This window comes from Heteronotia binoei, chromosome 12, assembly GCF_032191835.1.
Source record: "Heteronotia binoei isolate CCM8104 ecotype False Entrance Well chromosome 12, APGP_CSIRO_Hbin_v1, whole genome shotgun sequence".
Lineage (NCBI taxonomy): Eukaryota > Metazoa > Chordata > Lepidosauria > Squamata > Gekkonidae > Heteronotia > Heteronotia binoei.
The window spans coordinates 79,064,431-79,082,636 of NC_083234.1; the positions used below are offsets into that span (position 1 = coordinate 79,064,431).

Genomic DNA, 18,206 nt, shown 5'->3' on the forward strand with positions numbered 1-18,206 from the left:
TGGTGACACCAGGGGTGTGTGGCCTAATATGCAAATGAGTTCTTGCTGGGCCTTTTCTACCAAAAAAGCCTTGGTTTGTTTGTATTCATTGAGAAGAGCTAAATACCTACTGCCTTTATTGAATTGGTTTCCTCTCTGCTCCCATGATTTTCATGACAGGCATGTTACGATATGTTAAAGCTGTCTTTGGGGTTAAGCAATTAGTGGGGTGGTTTTATCAGCTTTGCCCAGGTAATTTGGGGCACATAGGTGCTCTGCTTTGGAAACAGGATATGCTGGAGCTGCCACAGGGCTGAATTCCAGGGGACAGCTCTTGACCTCAGATTGTTCAGTGGCCGCCTCTGGTAGCTGAAGGTCAAAAGTCCTGAAGGGGCTGCGGGGGGGGGGGGAGTCCTTAGTGACAAGAGTGTTTCTTTCTTTTTTTAATTTTCAAAACCTTTTATTACAAGAGTGTTTCTTGTTCCTTACGATGTGCCCCTTCCGCTCTGGGTGGGCCTGCTTTAAGTGCCTGCCTGATGATGTGCATTTTAGAGCCGAGCTTCTCCTTTGCCCAGTGCTCTGTGTCTTGCGGGAGCGGCGTCCAGACCCGGGAAGATTTCTGCGTCAGTCCCCAAACGGGAGCTCGAGCGGACCCTGTCCTGTGCAGGCATTCCCCCAAGCCTGTGAGGGTGAGAAGCTGCTCCCTCAGCCCCTGCCTGGACCAACCCATGGCAGGCAGGCCCCTCGGGACTCCAACGCCCAGTGCTGCTGACCGAATGGCACCAGGAGCCACTGCCAACCCCACAGTCCCAGGAGAGAGAGCCCCGGAGCACCCACAGCCTGGCCAAGGGGCTCCTTCCGGGAGGCACCTGGGGAAGATGCCAGGGGAAGACGAGACTGGTGAGTGCAGCTGAGTAGCATCCTTGGGGCCTCTGGAGGCTGGAGCAGGACGGGGCAAAGGGGTCGACTGTGCAACAACCTCGTTTTCTTTTTAAAGTTAGAGTTGGATTGGACCCAAGTTTAACTCTTTCCTCTTCCTTTGGATTCCTCTGGGAGAGATTTCAACACAGATGACTCTGCCACTGGAATGAATCAAAAAATCATGGAGTTGGAAGGAACCTGCAGGATCATCTAGTCCAACCCCCTGTGCAATGCAGGAAAATCATAAAGACCTTCCCCCACACACAGCGACACCTATTCCAGGGGGGGCCAAACTGCAGCTTGGGAGCCACATGTGACTCTTTCACAGATATTATTTCTTTAAATCACTTCTCTAAACCAAGCCAGCCAGTGGCTTGGAGAATGCATTTAAATTTAAAGTTGCTTTTTCCCCACCTCTCTCTCCCTGCCTCCCTTCTTTTTCTCAAGAACATCTGATGTTCATGTTTTGCAGCTTTCAAACATCTGACATTTATTCTATGTGGCTCTTACATTAAGCGAGTTTGGCACCCCTGACCTATTCCATGCCAGAAGGGGGCTGATAGCTAGAATGTGGCTGGATTGTGCATTTCTGCCCACCAGGGCTGCAAAGATGGGCTTTAACAAATAGAGACAGCAGTGAAGGCCCTTGGGGCTGAGCCTAGAGCTATCAAGGGAGGGGACTCAAGGGGTTAATAATAAGAACATAAGAGAAGCCCTGTTGGATCAGGCCAGTGGCCCATCCCGTCCAACACTCTGTGTCACATAAGAACATAAGAGAAGCCCTGCTGGATCAGGCCAATGGCCGATCCAGTCCAACACTCTGTGTCACATAAGAACATAAGAGAAGCCATGTTGAATCAGGCCAGTGGCCCATCCCGTCCAACACTCTGTGTCACATAAGAACATAAGAGAAGCCCTGTTGGATCAGGCCAATGGCCCCTCCAGTCCAACACTCTATGTCACATAAGAACATAAGAGAAGCCCTGTTGGATCAGGCCAATGGCCCATCCAGTCCAACACTCTGTGTCACATAAGAACATAAGAGAAGCCATGTTGGATCAGGCCAATGGCCCATCCAGTCCAACACTCTGTGTCACATAAGAACATAAGAGAAGCCATGTTGGATCAGGCCAATGGCCCATCCAGTCCAACACTCTGTGTCACATAAGAACATAAGAGAAGCCCTGTTGGATCAGGCCAATGGCCCATCCAGTCCAACACTCTGTGTCACATAAGAACATAAGAGAAGCCCTGTTGGATCAGGCCAATGGCCCATCCAGTCCAACACTCTGTGTCACATAAGAACATAAGAGAAGCCATGTTGGATCAGGCCAATGGCCCATCCAGTCCAACACTCTGTGTCACATAAGAACAGAAGAGAAGCTCTGTTGGATCAGGCAAGTGGCCCCTCCAGTCCCACACTCTGTGTCACATAAGAACATAAGAGAAGCCCTGTTGGATCAGGCCAGTGGCCCATCCTGTCCAACACTCTGTGTCACATAAGAACATAAGAGAAGCCCTGTTGGATCAGGCCAATGGCCCATCCAGTCCAACACTCTGTGTCACATAAGAACATAAGAGAAGCCCTGTTGGATCAGGCCAATGGCCCATCCAGTCCAACACTCTGTGTCACATAAGAACATAAGAGAAGCCATGTTGGATCAGGCCAATGGCCCATCCAGTCCAACACTCTGTGTCACATAAGAACATAAGAGAAGCCCTGTTGGATCAGGCCAGTGGCCCATCCCGTCCAACACTCTGTGTCACATAAGAACATAAGAGAAGCCCTGTTGGATCAGGCCAATGGCCCCTCCAGTCCAACACTCTGTGTCACATAAGAACATAAGAGAAGCCCTGTTGGATCAGGCCAATGGCCCATCCAGTCCAACACTCTGTGTCACATAAGAACATAAGAGAAGCCATGTTGGATCAGGCCAATGGCCCATCCAGTCCAACACTCTGTGTCACATAAGAACAGAAGAGAAGCCCTGTTGGATCAGGCCAGTGGCCCCTCCAGTCCCACACTCTGTGTCACATAAGAACATAAGAGAAGCCATGTTGGATCAGGCCAATGGCCCATCCAGTCCAACACTCTGTGTCACATAAGAACATAAAAGAAGCCATGTTGGATCAGGCCAGTGGCCCCTCCAGTCCCACACTCTGTGTCACATAAGAACATAAGAGAAGCCATGTTGGATCAGGCCAGTGGCCCATTCAGTCCAACACTCTGTGTCACATAAGAACATAAAAGAAGCCATGTTGGATCAGGCCAGTGGCCCATCCCGTCCAACACTCTGTGTTACATAAGAACATAAGAGAAGCCATGTCGGATCAGGCTAATGGCCCATCCAGTCCAACACTCTGTGCCACACTGTGGCTAATAGCCACTGATGGACCTCTGCTCCATTTTTTATCTAACCCCCTCTTGAAGCTGCCTCCTGTGGCAGTGACTTCCACATGTTAAGATGTGTTCTGTGTTCCTCCTCTGCTATCCTCACTGCTCCTAACCTTTGCAGCCTCTCCCAGACGTTTCACTGTCCTGGAATGCTCCTAAGAAAAAGCTCTGTGCCCAGACTCAAAATTTTAAGCTGCATCCCCCCTCCCACTGCTTGAGGGCTGCTGGGGCTGGCTGGGCCTGCTTTCCACCGCGTCTCTCATCTGTTGGCTTCCCTCTTTTCATGCAGGTGTTTGTGGGAGACTGCTCCTCAGGGCCACCGGGGTGATCAACATGACCGGCTTGCAAGCCAGTGACTGCACCGTGGCCATTGGCCGCCCCTTAGGAGAGGTGGTCACAGTCCAGGTGCTGGAGAGCTCCCTCAACTGTAGCACAGGTGGGTGTGTCGGAGCCTGTCCCCAAACGGCCCGAAACTGCCTCCGGGGCCCTGAAGGAAGTCTGGTCTGTTTGCCAAGTGTGAGCCCCCCAACCCCACCCGTAGGATGCCCCTGAATGTGGTTGGATGGCAGATCTCATTTGTAAGGAACTGTAAACCCCTGAACGCCCACCATGTAGACAGAGAGGCACCCACAGGGGCTGATCCCTGATGCACACCAGAAGCAGGGGGCCTGAACCCACAGGCTGAGCGTATCCTCTCTCTCCCATCCCAGACGCCCCGTTGCCGCTTCAGCGTGCAGCACTCAGGGGTTCCTGCCAAGTGTGTGAGGCAGAAGCACATAAAGCATGATGGGAATTGCAGTTCAGGGGTGAGGGGTATAGGACTGAAGAGAGGTTTTCTTGGTGTTTCTAAAACCCCAAGTTCTCCAGGGATTCTTGACGCTTTCCAGAATTGACCAAGCTTGCAGGCAGCCACGTTGAGCAAAATTCTAGAAATGGCAGTCATGTGATGCTGGTTACTTGGACCAACCTGTCAAAAGACGGCAATATTTTGAGTGGCCTTGATGCTTCACCTGGTGAGATGTTCAGTCCATTAAAAAGGTAAAGGTAGTCAGTCCCCTGTGCGAGCACCAGTCCTTACCGACCCATGGGGTGACGTCGCATCACAACATTTTCATAGCAGACTTTTTGGTGTGGGGTGGTTTGCCATGGCCTTCCCCAGTCATCTGCACTTCCCCGCCCCCCCAGCAAGCTGGGTACTTGGTATAAAAATATAAAATGGTATAAAAAATAGGCTGTTATTAGGACTCCCGAAATGGGAGCATATACAGCCGGGGCTGCGTGAACTGCACTGGCTGCCAGTTACATACCGGGTCCGCTACAAAGTGCTGGTTATCACCTTTAAAGCCCTATATGGCCGAGGACCTGCCTACCTGAGGGACCGTCTCTCCCCATATGAGCCCCAAAGAGCACTGAGGTCAGCAGGGAAGAACAAGCTGACTATCCCTGGGCCAAAGGAGGCAAAATCACAGAGCACCCGTGCACGGGCCTTCTCTGTTACAGCTCCGTGCCTCTGGAACCAGCTCCCGGAGGAGGTGCGGGCTCTGCGGAATCCGGACCAATTCCGCAGGGCCTGTAAGACCATTCTTTTCAGGCAGGCCTTTGTAGACCGCTGACAAAGACGGCTGTTCAACCCACCAAACGATTCCATCTAGTGATCTCTGCCATTATATAAATGGACAGAATAACATCAGGAACATCACCGCTGCTGTTAAATTATGGAATGGCTTAGACAATCGGAACTGGCTTTAGATATTGTTGTTTTAAATTATTGTATAATTTAAATGCTGTTTTTAAACTTATTATATATTGTATAATTTTATCGAACTTGTTGTTAGCCGCCCTGAGCCTGCCTAGGCGGGGAGGGCGGGATATAAATAAAATTTATTATTATTATTACTACTACTATTATTATTATAAAAATATAAAGTTCATTAGAAAATCGATTAGTTATTGCAATCACCATTTACATGTTTATTGTGACCACCCGGAGGTTGGCAGCCCCAACAGCTGCTGCTTCTCGAGCGAGCTGTGCTGCTTGACCTCGTTCATGGTGCTGATGCTGCCAGGCTTGGGGGCACGGCTGACCTTTGCCCCTCTGGGTCTTTGGTTCCAGGAGAGATGGTGGTGTTTTCCAGCCGAATGATGTGGCGGACTGGCTGCAAGAGGTTGCCGCTGTCAGTCATAAACGCCCGGACCAACACCCTGATGGTGAGACAGCGCCTCCTGCTGCCCGGCAATGGAATTGTCCTTCAGTACAGCAGCACAGCGGCAAGGAAGAAATACCAACAAGGTGTGCAGCCACAAAACCCGTGCTGAAGTCAAAGCAGAGCTCTGGGGTTAGAGGAGGAAGCCAAATGGGTTGGGATTTTGCGAGATCTGCCTGGGCCTCAACAGAACCTTCCTGCCTCAGCTGCTGGCTCCTCCGTGCACCAGGAATGGCCATGCACCTGTTCTTTTGGTCATGACATGAAAAGATATGGGAGACCAGCAGAGGTGAGACAGGCTGTCCATCCAGAGGAGCCAGGTGTGCAGGCAAGCAGCCCCGATTCAGACCAGGCCACTTGGGGCGGGGAGAGGGGGTTTAACCCTTCAGCTCCTGCTTGGTTTGACTCCCCGGCCTGGACTTTGCACACTGTCCTGATGCTTTTAAGAGATCTCTCCCATAAGACACCCTGCGTTTGCCTCACACCACTGCTGGGAGAATGGTTCTGCCAAACTGAGGAGTGCTGAAGTGACACATCTCCTCCCCTCTTGTTGAATCTCCTCTCCTCTGGTGGAGAGCCAGTTGTGGTTAAGAGCAGCAGACTCTGATCTTGGAGAACCGGGTTTGAGTCCCCACTCCTCCTCCACGTGCACCTGCTGGGTGACCTTGGGTCAGTCACAGTTCTCTCAAGAGCTGTTCTCTCAGAGCTCTCTCAGCTCACCTGCCTCACAGGGTGGCTGTTGTGGGGAGGGGAAGGGAACGGAGACCATAAGCCACTCTGAGACTCCAACTGAAGGGCAGGGTATAATCCAGTCTCTTCTACTTCTTGTGGTCCTGATCTGAAGCATGTGCTGTTTGCCTTTTACTCATGCATGGGGAGCTGCAGTCTTTGTCATCTCTTGTTTTGTCCTGGGAGGAGCTCCTGGTCTCAGAAGATTATCCCAGGTGGTCAAAGAAGTTCGGCCATTTCCCCTGCACACCAGGGCTTGTGCTGAGGTTGCCATGGTCTTTGTTGCCTCCTGCACCTTTCCCTGAAATATATTTTCTGAGGGGGGCAAGAGTAAAACAATTGCGCCCCCACTCAACAAATGGTGTGGGAGGGGCAGGACCAGTGCTAGAGTGCTGCCTCCCCCACCCCGGAGAGGGGAAAACCTGGGGCTGCTTTCTGCACCCGCTCGTTTCCCGGGGATGGCAGCAGTGAGGGGCAGATAAAGGGCAGCCCTGTCCTTCCCTTCCCTCCACCCGCCCACCACAGGGCCGGTGTACTTTGGCTTTTCTGTTGCCGCTGCTCCTTCTCTTGAGGAAGTTTCTTCCCCCTCTTCTTCTCCTCCTCCTCCCCCATTTTCTGCCGAGCCCGCTCGCCTTCAGCTGCACAACTCCTCGGGGTAGGGTTAACAAGTCTGACTCAAGAAATATCTGGGGACTTTGGGAGTGGAGCCAGGAGTCTTTTGGGGGTGAAGCCAGGAGCAAGGGTGTGACGAGCACGATTGAACTCCAAAGAGAGTTCTGGCCATCATATCTAAGGAGACCGCACACCTTTTCAATGCCTTCCTTCCATAGGAAATAATGAAGGATAGGGGCACCTTCTTTGGGGGCTCATAGAACTGGACCCCCTGGTCCAATCTTTTTGAAACTTGGGGGGTATTTTGGGGAGAGGCACTGGATGCTATACAGAAACATTGGTGCCTCTACCTCAAAAACAGCCTGCCCAGAGTGCCATATACCCGCTTATCAATTCTCCACTATACCCTAAGAGAATCGATCTTCATAGGGAATAATGGAGTGCCCAGCAGACATTTCCCCCCCCCCCTGCTTTCCGATGACCCTGAAGTGGGGGAGGGCCTCCAAATGGGGGGGGGGGTTCCCTTGCCCCCACCTGGGGATTGGCAACCCTACATCAGGGGAGGGGGAGGGCTTCTTTCCTCTACCCTCGCTGTAGATGGCTGGGGAAGGCCAGGGCAAACCACCCTGTGAAAGCAACGTCACCCAGAGCCGGACAGGGCTGGTGCTTGCACGGGGGACCTTCCCTTCCCCTTTTCCGCTGCACACCGCCCGCCCCCTTCCTCGCCAGCAGGGCTTCCAAAAGGAGGCCAGATGCCGCTGGCTGCCTGCAACTCACACCCCAGCAGCAGCCCCCCAACTGCTGCCTGCAGGACCCTTCCAAGCCAGGGGCCGGTGGGGCTGAGGAGTGCTCCGAGCCTCCGGCCAGGCCAGTGGAGAGGCGGCCAGGACAGGCAGAGCGGGGGCGGCTCCTTGCAGCACCCCTGCTTCACAACCCGGGCAGCAGGTTTTCCCCTCACCGCCCCCCGACGCGCTCCTGGTCCCACTGGGGCTTCTTCAGCCTCCTCGCCAGGAAGGCCAAGAGGGCCTGGGCGCACTCCCATCCCAGGCTATCTAAAGGTGCCCCCCTCCCACCCAGGAAGCTTTCAGGACACAGGGCATTCTTGCTGCTGCTGGCTGCACTGGTGCTGAGGGAGTGCAGCAGCTGATCGGCAGAGGGGGGGGGAGCTCGATCCCCCTTCCCGGCATTGAAATAGACCTGGGGTGGGGAAGGGAGGGAGGAGGGGGTGCAGCACAGAGAGGGGGAGGCGTGGAGGGCGCTATGGAGCGGGGCGGCAGGCATGCCCCCCCCCAGGCAGCGCCCGGGGCAAGCCACCCCTTCTGCCCCCCTGTAGATCTGGCCCTGCCCTGAAACACAGAAAGGAAGCTGGATTGCCAGCCTCTAGATGGAGCACTGTGGCATTATATCCAGCCAAGGCTCCTCCCTCCTCTCCCTTCCCCTCCCCGGGCTCCACCCCCAAATCTCCAGAGATTTCCCAGCCGAGAGTTGGCAACCCTAAGGGGGAGATTTCCTCACCTCTGCCAGGCCTGAGAAGTGCTGGCTGCCCGACTCCTGCTAGCATCTCAAGGGCTTTGGAACTGCCGCCCCGTATTTGTGCCAGTGCCTCAGCCCACTGCTTCACCATGCCCTCGAAGAAGGGCAAAGCTGTGCCCATCTAGTTAGCTGCAGGTTCCATCTGCAGCAGGTTGGTGCAGGCCAGACCCCACCTTACGAGCCCCTTGTTCTCTTTGTTGCCACCCCAGATTGCGACGTGCAGCTTTTTGGTCCCCGAGGAGAAATAACCAACCCTGCACCATCAGCCGGCGAGGGCACGCAAGCAGCATGCAGAACCTTCATTGACGTGGCTCCTCGGCACCGCATAGCCATCCATGCTGTGCGTGTGGATCTGAGCATCCAGGCCAACCAAACGCACTCCCATTACATCTTGGTGAGAGCGCGGCACGTGTTCCCTCCCTGTGGCGGCAGGGAGCATTTTCCTGGGGCAGTCCAAGGGCTTAGAAGTGTTTCCCACACGTTTGCTCAGTGATCTTTTCAGCAGCCCTGTAAGATGCCGGTGTGAAGTTGTAGAGACCCTGCGGGGCTTTCAAGGCAAAGAGGTGGCCTGCCATTGCCTGCCTCAACTCCCTTGGAGGTTTCCCACCTGACCCTGCTGAGCTTGAGGAGCCTGGGCTGGGAGCCGCTTCTGCAGCCAGCAGGAATTTTTTTTTTAAAATAATCTTTATTTTTAATATACACCAAACCAATGTGACAATACATTAAAACAAAGACCAATACATACGTGCTGCAGAGAAGATACAAATAAGCAGGGGTGGAATTCTAGCAGGAGCTCCTTTGCATATAAGGCCGCACCCCCCTGATGTAGCCAATCCTCCAAGAGCTTACAGGGCTCTTTTTTGTAAGCTCTTGGAGGATTGGCTACATCACTGGGGTGTGGCCTAAAGATGCAAAGGAGCTCCTGCTGGAATTCCACTCCTGCAAATAAGGAACGACGTGTATAAGAAAAACAGCAAGTCCTGCTATAAGCCTTATTAGGAACCACATTTTGCTGAGTCAAATATGATACTACTGGAAACCATACTGCTGTAAATTTTTGATAATTTTGCAAGTTAGGCATGAGACGACAACTTGTAATTTTGCAATGGACAAAACATTCCCATACCTTATTCTGCCAGGATGATAAAGGTGAGCTTTCATCTCCCCACTGCTCCATGGACTTGCCCTCCCTCCCTTCTCTCCCAAGTTGCTGCCAGCGACCTTCATTCCTCCAGCTTACTGAGAAGTGGTGGTGGTGGTGGGAAGTGCTATCAGGTTGCAGCCAATGTAGGATAATCCTGTAGGCTTTTCAAGGCAAGAGATCATGTGAAGCTGCCTTACACCAAATCAGCCTGTTGCTCCATCAGGGTCAGCCTTGCCTACTCACACCAACAGCAGCTCTCCAGGGTCCCTCCCAGGCAGAAGTCTTTCACACCAGCCTGGGAGGTAGTGACTATATGAATTTGGAATCTTACTGTCTTGGGGAAAGGAGAAATTGTCTGTAGTCAGACCAAAGGTGGAAAGCAAATTTTGACAAACTATGGAGAATGGCGTTCAAGAGTGATGGGAGTTTCTTAAAAGCAAAATATTGACGGCACAATCACAAATGATTCCTATGAGAAGGAAAAATGGGAGGAGGCCAAAGAAGCCAAGGTGGCTCCAAAAACAGGTTTCTAAAAATTTGAGAAATAAAAAAAGACTCATTTAGAAAAAGAGCAAGGACATGGTAGGCCCATTGCGGGGACAGGAAACTGAAATTGTAACAGGTGATGAAGAGAGAGCAGAACTGCTCAATCTCTTCTTTTCCTCAGCCTTGTCAGGCGATGGAGACTCAAGGCTGTATTCATTTGAGACAATGTAATACTTTATTGGAAACTCATAGCTTGAAACAGAAATTGAGACTAATACCTTGGCAGGGGTGTTTTGGGTCTTATGGAATCTACATCAAAGCACTATCTAAACAAAGACATTATTCTCAAAACAACAGGGAGTGAAGGTGCAAGCTTTCACACGAGAGCCTCTGCTTATCTCCTAGCCTCTGGGAAGATGCTGGCCAGCGGCGGTATCTATTAACGGTCACATTCCTTTGCTCCCTTCACAACCTAAACAAAGTTAACACTTCAAACGTCCCCTTTGATATGCATGGTGACTACAATATCACAAAGGCCAGGGGTTAGTATAGAAAAGTCCATTTGGTTAGTATTTTATAATTTCAGTATGATAGGGTTACAGAGCCTGACATAAAATGTCAGGCGATGGAGACTCAAGGCTGTATTCATTTGAGACAATGTAATACTTTATTGGAAACTCATAGCTTGAAACAGAAATTGAGACTAATACCTTGGCAAGGGTGTTTCTGGGTCTTATGGAATCTACATCAAAGCAATCTCTGAACAAAGACATTATTCGCAAAACAACAGGGAGTGAAGGTGCAAACTTAGTATTTTATAATTTCAGTATGATAGGGTTACAGAGCCTGACAAGCCTTCTCTTGCAAGGGAAATGGTGCTCAACATGGCATGAATACATGATGAGGGAAGAGACTTGCAGAGTTTAGACTAATTTAGAAAAAGAGCAAGGACATGGTAGGCACATTGCGGGGACAAGAAACTGAAATTGTAACTGGTGATGAAGAGAGAGCGGAACTGCTCAATCCCTTCTTTTCCTCAGCCTTCTCTTGCAAAGAAAACGGTGCTCAACATGGCATGAACACATGATGAAGGGAGTTGCAGGGGGTGGTACATACACACCTAGTTTCTTTAAATGAAACAAAGTCCTTGGGGCCAGATGAACTGCATCCAAGGGTACTAAAAGAACTCCCCCTCCTGATCTAGGGGTCTTAGTGGACCCTACACTGAACACTGAGTCAGCAGTGTGATGTGGTTGCTAAGGAGACCAATGCAATTTTGGGCTGTATCAACTATCAACAGAAGCATAGTGTCCAAATCACGTTAAGCGATAGTATTGCTTTATATTACTCTGGTTAGATCTCACCTAGAGTATTGTGTTCAGTTTTGGGCACCACAATTTAAGAAGGATGTAGACAAGCTGGAATGTGTCCAGAGGAGGGCAACAAAGATGGTGAGGGGTCTGGAGACCAAGTCTGGTGAGGAAAGGCTGAAGGCGCTGGGTATGGAGAGGAAACTTTAGCCTGGAGAGGAAACAACCGAGAGGTGATATGATCACCATCTTCAAGAACTTGAAGGGCTGTCATAGAGAGGGTGGTGTGGAATTGTTTTCTCTGGCCCCGGAAGGTAGGACCAGAACCAATGGGTTGAAATTAAATCAAAAGAGTTTCCAGCTCAACATTAGGAAGAACTTCCTGACAATTAAAGCAGTTCCTCAGTGGAACAGGAGTTAGTGGGCTGTCCTTCTTTGGAGGTTTTTGAACAGAGGCTCGATGGCCATCTGACAGCAATGCTGATTCTGTGAACTTGGGCAGATCATGAGAGGGAGGGCAGGAGGGGCTGCATCAGTGCTTAGTTCTTGTGGCCTCTTTTTGCACGCCCAGGGAAATGCTGTTTGCTCCTTTGGGGTCAGGCAGCAATTTTTCTCCAGGCCAGTTTTGCCAGGGATTCTGCAAAGTCCCCCCCCCCCCCCACCCTCTTTTTGCCATCTTCTGGGCTTGGAACAAAGGTCACTTAGTGTGTGTGCAGGGAAGTATTTGTGAGTTTCCTGCACTGTACAGTGGTTTGGACTAGATGACCCTGGAGGTCCCTTCCAACTCTATGATTTTATCACCTCCGATGTGGTCCTTTTAACTGGATGCTTGGAACTGACCCTGGGACCTTCAGCGTGCCAAGCAGCCAGCCCCATTGCCTTCCTCTGCATAGCAACCCTGGACTTCCTTGGTTTCCCATGCAAGCACTAGCAGGGGCTGAGATCTGACAAGACTGGGCTGCCCAGGCCGGGCAAATTGTTTCAGCTTCCTCCAGAGGATCATGGGAATTGTAGTCTGATGAAGGTGCTGAGACTCTTGCCAGAAGTACTGACCCCCAAGGGTAGATTGGGATTTATTTAGTGTACTTGTCTACCACCTTTCTTCCCAGTGGGGACTCACATCAGTCCTCTCTGTTTCCCCCCCACAAGAGCCCCATGAGTTGGCTTCGCCCACTAAGCTTCTAGGGGATTGGTCTCCCAGGCTCTAGTCCAGAACTCTTAACCACTACACCACACTGGCTGATACTCAAAACAACCCTGGCAGAAACTGAGCCAAGTGGGCCCCGAGTGCTGCTGATGCCCCAGGGGCCACTCGCATTAGGCCCTGCCAAGCTGATGATGGCAAGAGAGGCAGGCTCAGCAGTATGATGTACCACCAGAGAAGCCACTTGATTGTGCGCCCCCCAGGGCAGCAGCCCACCCAGAATGTTCTTGGTAAGTTAAAGGGATGGTCTGTCCTGCTTCACCCCTCCCCCAAGTATATCTCTCACAGCAAAGCTGGTGGTTTGCAGAGCACAGGATGCTGGCCCACCTTCCTGCGGAGTCACCCATGGATTCAGAGTCCTGATGTGTTTTGAGATCCAGCCTTTGTTTTCCACACATAACTAGCAAAGCAGCTGCAAAATGCTTGAAGGGTCCTGTGTGAATTTATTGGAGGGCAGGATGACAGCTAAATGGGTTTACATTTGTGCACAGACAGCACTGCCAACAAAGAGATGGGAAGAGACGGTCTGAGAAGACTGGCTGACTGACACCTTCCTTTCTTTAGATTCGAGATGTGAACAACATGAAGACCTCAGTCTTCTATGGAAACCAGCTCTTTTACTGGGAATCGACAGGGAACCGGGCAGAGATCGAATTTAACAAAGACTTTGCCAATAGCCGTTTCCAAACAGAGTACTGGATCGTGGAACCCCAATAAACCCCCAGTGGTCCTGCTATTATTGTGGAGGAAATAACCACTGGATAACCACCTTGGAGGCTGTGCAGCAGCAAGGGAGGGATGTTGACGGGGTGGATTCTCTTGCAGGATGGAGAAACATCCTGCAAATAGGCAGCAACCCCATCCCCCTTCTAGGGATCAATAGTTGCGGAAGTGGAGGCAGCAAGGGAGACTCCAAGGCATTTTCTATATGGGGTTTGGGTTGGGTGGTTTCTCCTTTGCTACTGAGACTCCTGATGCAGCACAGTGGGAACAGGGCATCCACAAGGTGGCAGAGTTCCCGTTTTCCTGCCCCAGTTCCTGGCAAGAGCCCTCCCCTCCCATCTCCCCCCACCCCCGACACATCACCAGGGCTTTCTTATTTTTTAAAAATTGGCAATTGACCATTATGCAACTTTGTGATAATCTGTTTATCGGGTTCTCTCTGAATCCCTACCTTTCATTTTAAAAGGTAGGCCTCCAGCTCCTTTCATTGTGGAGATATAAGGGGAAAAGCACGCCTCTGCCATGAAAGGAGACTTAACACTGAAAACTTTGTTATGCAGATTCTTCAAACAATACTCAGTTACTGATTTTAGAAAACAAAGAAGACACCCCCACAGGAGTGGAGGGGGGAAATGGTTGCTACAGGAATGGGGCAGGGAAAATTACTGCCGCATTGGTGGGGCCAGGAAAATCTGAGCTTTCCCATCCCCACATCAGCCATCCAGGCTGTGCCGTGATCTTTTCCAAAATTTTGCAGCAAAGTGGGTTCTGGGAAAGACGAAAAACTGGAAAACCTGGGAAGTGCATGAATGTTCTATAACACTGTGGGGAAACAAGAAAAAACTTGCTTCCCAACAGGATCAGACCCAGAGGAAACAACCCTCGGGAAAAATCCTAATGTTTGGCCGTCTGTGTCACTGACCAGGGCTGGCGCGTGGGGGTAGGCGGCTACCTAGGGTGCTACCTCACCTGGGGGCGCCCCCTTACCCTTTCCCTGGCTGGAAGGCACTGCTCGGCTGCCACAATCTTTGGAGGCTTCCTTAGAAGCTTCCGAAGAGTGCGTGTCAAGCATTGTACACCCATTCTATATTGCTGAAGTCAGACCTTAGAATTGTTATTCTGATGCTAGAAAATTTAGATGGTAGAAATGTTACTAATCCAAAGTTAAAATGTGAGCACATCAAAGTAGCAACCCCCACCTTTCTTCTTTCACTTTTACTAACAGATGCAGGAATGTCCTCTTTGAAGATAAGACCTCCTGGGACTTGTTCCCAGGCCTAGCAAGGCCTGAACCCAGGATGCGATAGCCGCAATAGAGATAAGGAACCCAGAGTGTGAATTTCACATGTGAATGTAGAATTGTTTATAGAACCTTTGGTGTACCATTTTAAAGCTTGTATTCTAGTGTTACAAAGTATCAGTCCCAATCTTCAGCTGGAATGAGCCACATGGATTATCAATAAACCTAACTTTGTTTCAAAATCCAAGGACTGGTTATTTTAAAATCCCATGCTTGACAGTGCGGTGTTTTAGTGCCGCCTGGCCTCTTTCAAGCCGAAAGCAGCCACCACACTCTTTGGAGGCTTCCTTGGAAGAGGCCAGACGGTGCAAGGGGAAAGCAGCAGCACGATAGTATTCTTGTGCTCTGCCTGTCGCTCTCCCCCCCCCCCTTACGCTGCCCTGCACGATAGCATCACTAGTGATGTCATCACACCACGCACCTGAAAAAAACTGAAATGGAGCTGGGGGGGGGGCATGGCGCAGGTCTGCCGGGAGTGGCAGAACCCCTAGCTCTGGGCCTGAGTGTGACCTTCAGCATGCCACTTACAGAGCTATTCTAAACTTAGTCACACACTTCTAACGTCATTGACTTCCATTCACATGGGTTTTAATCTTGTTTAGATTATGCTGTCAGTCTCCCTCAGTTTACCCCCTCTGCTGCTTTTCCGGAATGCTCAGTCAATGCACACCCCCACAGCCCTTGGGGATGCCAGTAAAACTGTGATATTAGACTCAGCCTGTTAGTCTGCAACTGAGCAATTTCTGACTGCATCGACAGCTTCACTGAACTACATTATAAGGATACAGCAGTAGGTGTACAGATGTGCCTAAAACTGCAGAATGTGCATGCCAAACATGTTTGCATTGTGTATCCTAAATGCAGGCTAACCAGGAAGCCCGGATTGTTCCTGAAAGGGCTGATTTATATGGGAAATTGAAAGACTGAACCATGGAATTATCGTAGTGAGCAGAAGGTATCCAGGCTATCACATTTATTTCTTTTTTGGTGGGAAGGTATTTGTGTATTTTCAAAAATATGCGTGTGTGTGCGTGCACTTGGAAGTCATGGTGGCTTCTGGTGACTGACCCCTACTGGGGGACTGGAGGATATTCAGAGAGGTGGCCAAATAAAGCCTGCCCCTGCCTACCCCCTCTGGTATTCCAAGGTCTCCCATCCAAGTACTTGCCAGAGTGCTTCTCTTCCAAGATCTGAGGAGATCGTTGGGCTCACCTGGGCCATCCAGATCAGGGCTGTCACATTTCTTTCTGACCCCAATCCCTGAAGAGCAGCAAACTCCATCCACTGGGCCACCTGAAGGCTGCGTGTGGCCCAGCTCCTGGAGGAATGGAGGTGCTCGGGGCATTGTTTTTGGGGCAGAAGAGGGAAGAGATAAAGACAGTGGGGCCCAGTCCAGTGGGGATTTCTCCCCTTCCCAGCCAGAAGAACAGGCAGCACCAGATGTAGCCCCACTGGGATATGTGATCAAAAGGCAACTTTGGTCTGCCATGCAATGGAAGGTAGATAGACCTGATCCATTAAGAGTTTTCCAGCACAAACCCTGTGGAAATGAAAGCCGGCAGGTATCTGGACACCCACCCACCACATTTTAAAAAACTCGGTTGTTATTATTTCAAGGAAATCCAAAGATAAAAGCTTTCCTGAAGTGTGGTGCAGGTGCCACAGGGGAAGAGCCACAGGCGGTGTGTCAAAGGGCCTCGTGTGGCTCCTGAGCCCCTATTTTAATTTCGCCTTGTAGGGAAGGTGCAGCATGCCTGCCTTTGAAGCCTTCTGGTTAATGCTGGAGATTGTGCTGCAGGCACAGATACGCCTCCCTTTGGAGGAAACTCCATGGGAAACAACTTCTCCCAGACAATCCCAGAACTTAGCTGCACCTTACTGAGATAAGAATTGGGGGGTCTGACATACAAAAATGTATTTCAAAATGTCAGGAGGCCATGAGAAAGCAGATTCTGGATGGCTAGGCAGCCTCCAGCCAACCTGGGGAAAGGGGGAGAGAGCACAAATGGTGAGTGGGCGGTAAAGCTGCAGTACTGCAGTCCTAAACTCTGCTCATGACCTGAGTTCGATCCCCGGTGGTAGCTGGGTTTTCAGGCAGCCTGCTCGAGGTTGACTCAGCCTTCCATCCTTCCGAGGTCGGTCAAAGGAGTCCCCAGCTTGCTGGGGGGAAAGTGTAGAGGACTGGGGAAGGCAATGGCAAACCACCCCGTCAAAAGTCTGCCGTGCAAACGTTGTGATGCAGAAACGACTGGCGGTCACACAGGGGACAACCTTTACTTTTCTGGACTCGGGTAGGGTTGCCAAGTGCAATTCAAGAAGTATCTGGGGACTTTGGGGGTGGAGCCAGGAGACATTAGGGGTGGAGCCAAGATCAAGGCTGTGACAAGCATAATTGAACTCCAAAGGGAGTTCTGGCCATCACATTTAAAGGGACAGCACACCTTTTCAATGCCTTCCTTCCATAGGAAATAATGAAGGATAGGGGCACCTTCTTTTGGGGCTCATAGAATGGGACCCCCTCGTCCAATCGTTTGGAAACTTGGGGGGTATTTTGGGGAGAGGCACTAGATGCTATACGGAAAATTTGGTGCCCCCACCCCAAAAAACAGGCCCCCCAGATACCCGTGGATCAATTCTCCATGATTTTCTATGGGAATAAATCTCCATAGGGAATAACAGAGTTCCCACCAGACATTTCCCTCCCCTCCCCCCGCTTCCTGAAGACCCTGAAGCGGGGGGAGGGTCTTTAAACCAGGGGATCCCCTGCCCCCACCTGGGGATTGGCAACCCTAGACTCGGGGCCCAGGCATGTGCAGGTGAGGAGACGCTCCTCAGCAGGCCCCGTTCACATCTGCAGGGCAGGCGAGGAAGGCAGCGTCTCCGCAGCCAGCCGGGGCGTCCAGCCAGGGGGAAGAAGAAGAAGAAGAAGATATTGGATTTATATCCCGCCCTTCACTCCGAAGAGTCTCAGAGCGGCTCACAATCTCCTTTACCTTCCTCCCCCACAACAGACACCCTGTGAGGTGGGTGGGGCTGAGAGGGCTCTTACAGCAGCTGCCCTTTCAAGGACAACTCCTGCCAGAGCTATGGCTGACCCAAGGCCATTGCAGCAGCTGCAAGTGGAGGAGTGGGGAATCAAACCCGGTTCTCCCAGATAAGAGAGCTATGGCTGACCCAAGGCCATTCCAGCAGCTGCAAGTGGAGGAGTGGGGAATCAAACCCGGTTCTCCCAGATAAGAGAGCTATGGCTGACCCAAGGCCATTCCAGCAGCTGCAAGTGGAGGAGTGGGGAATCAAACCCGGTTCTCCCAGATAAGAGAGCTATGGCTGACCCAAGGCCATTCCAGCAGCTGCAAGTGGAGGAGTGGGGAATCAAACCCGGTTCTCCCAGATAAGAGAGCTCTGGCTGACCCAAGGCCATTGCAGCAGCTGCAAGTGGAGGAGTGGGGAATCAAACCCGGTTCTCCCAGATAAGAGAGCTATGGCTGACCCAAGGCCATTCCAGCAGGTGCAAGTGGAGGAGTGGGGAATCCAACCCGGTTCTCCCAGATAAGAGTCCGCACACTTAACCACTACACCAAACTGGCTAAGCCAAGGCCTGCTGGCCCCTCCTTCGGAACTGGGGCCGTTCCCACGCCCCAGCTGAACCCGGCGAGGGCTGGAGCC

General features: G+C 51.4%; 1 protein-coding gene across 1 annotated transcript in view; it reads left to right on the forward strand.

Annotated features, from left to right (window-relative positions):
* Positions 1-14,722, forward strand: part of ADAMTS13 (ADAM metallopeptidase with thrombospondin type 1 motif 13) — a 64,436-nt gene extending 49,714 nt beyond the window's left edge. Inside the window, exons 27-31 of the mRNA XM_060250652.1 lie at positions 555-879; positions 3,585-3,731; positions 5,409-5,585; positions 8,583-8,767; positions 13,082-14,722. Coding sequence (XP_060106635.1) covers positions 555-879; positions 3,585-3,731; positions 5,409-5,585; positions 8,583-8,767; positions 13,082-13,234 — 987 coding nt within the window. The 3' untranslated portion in view covers positions 13,235-14,722. The remainder of the gene's footprint in view (positions 1-554; positions 880-3,584; positions 3,732-5,408; positions 5,586-8,582; positions 8,768-13,081) is intronic.
* Positions 14,723-18,206: the final 3,484 nt, after the last annotated feature.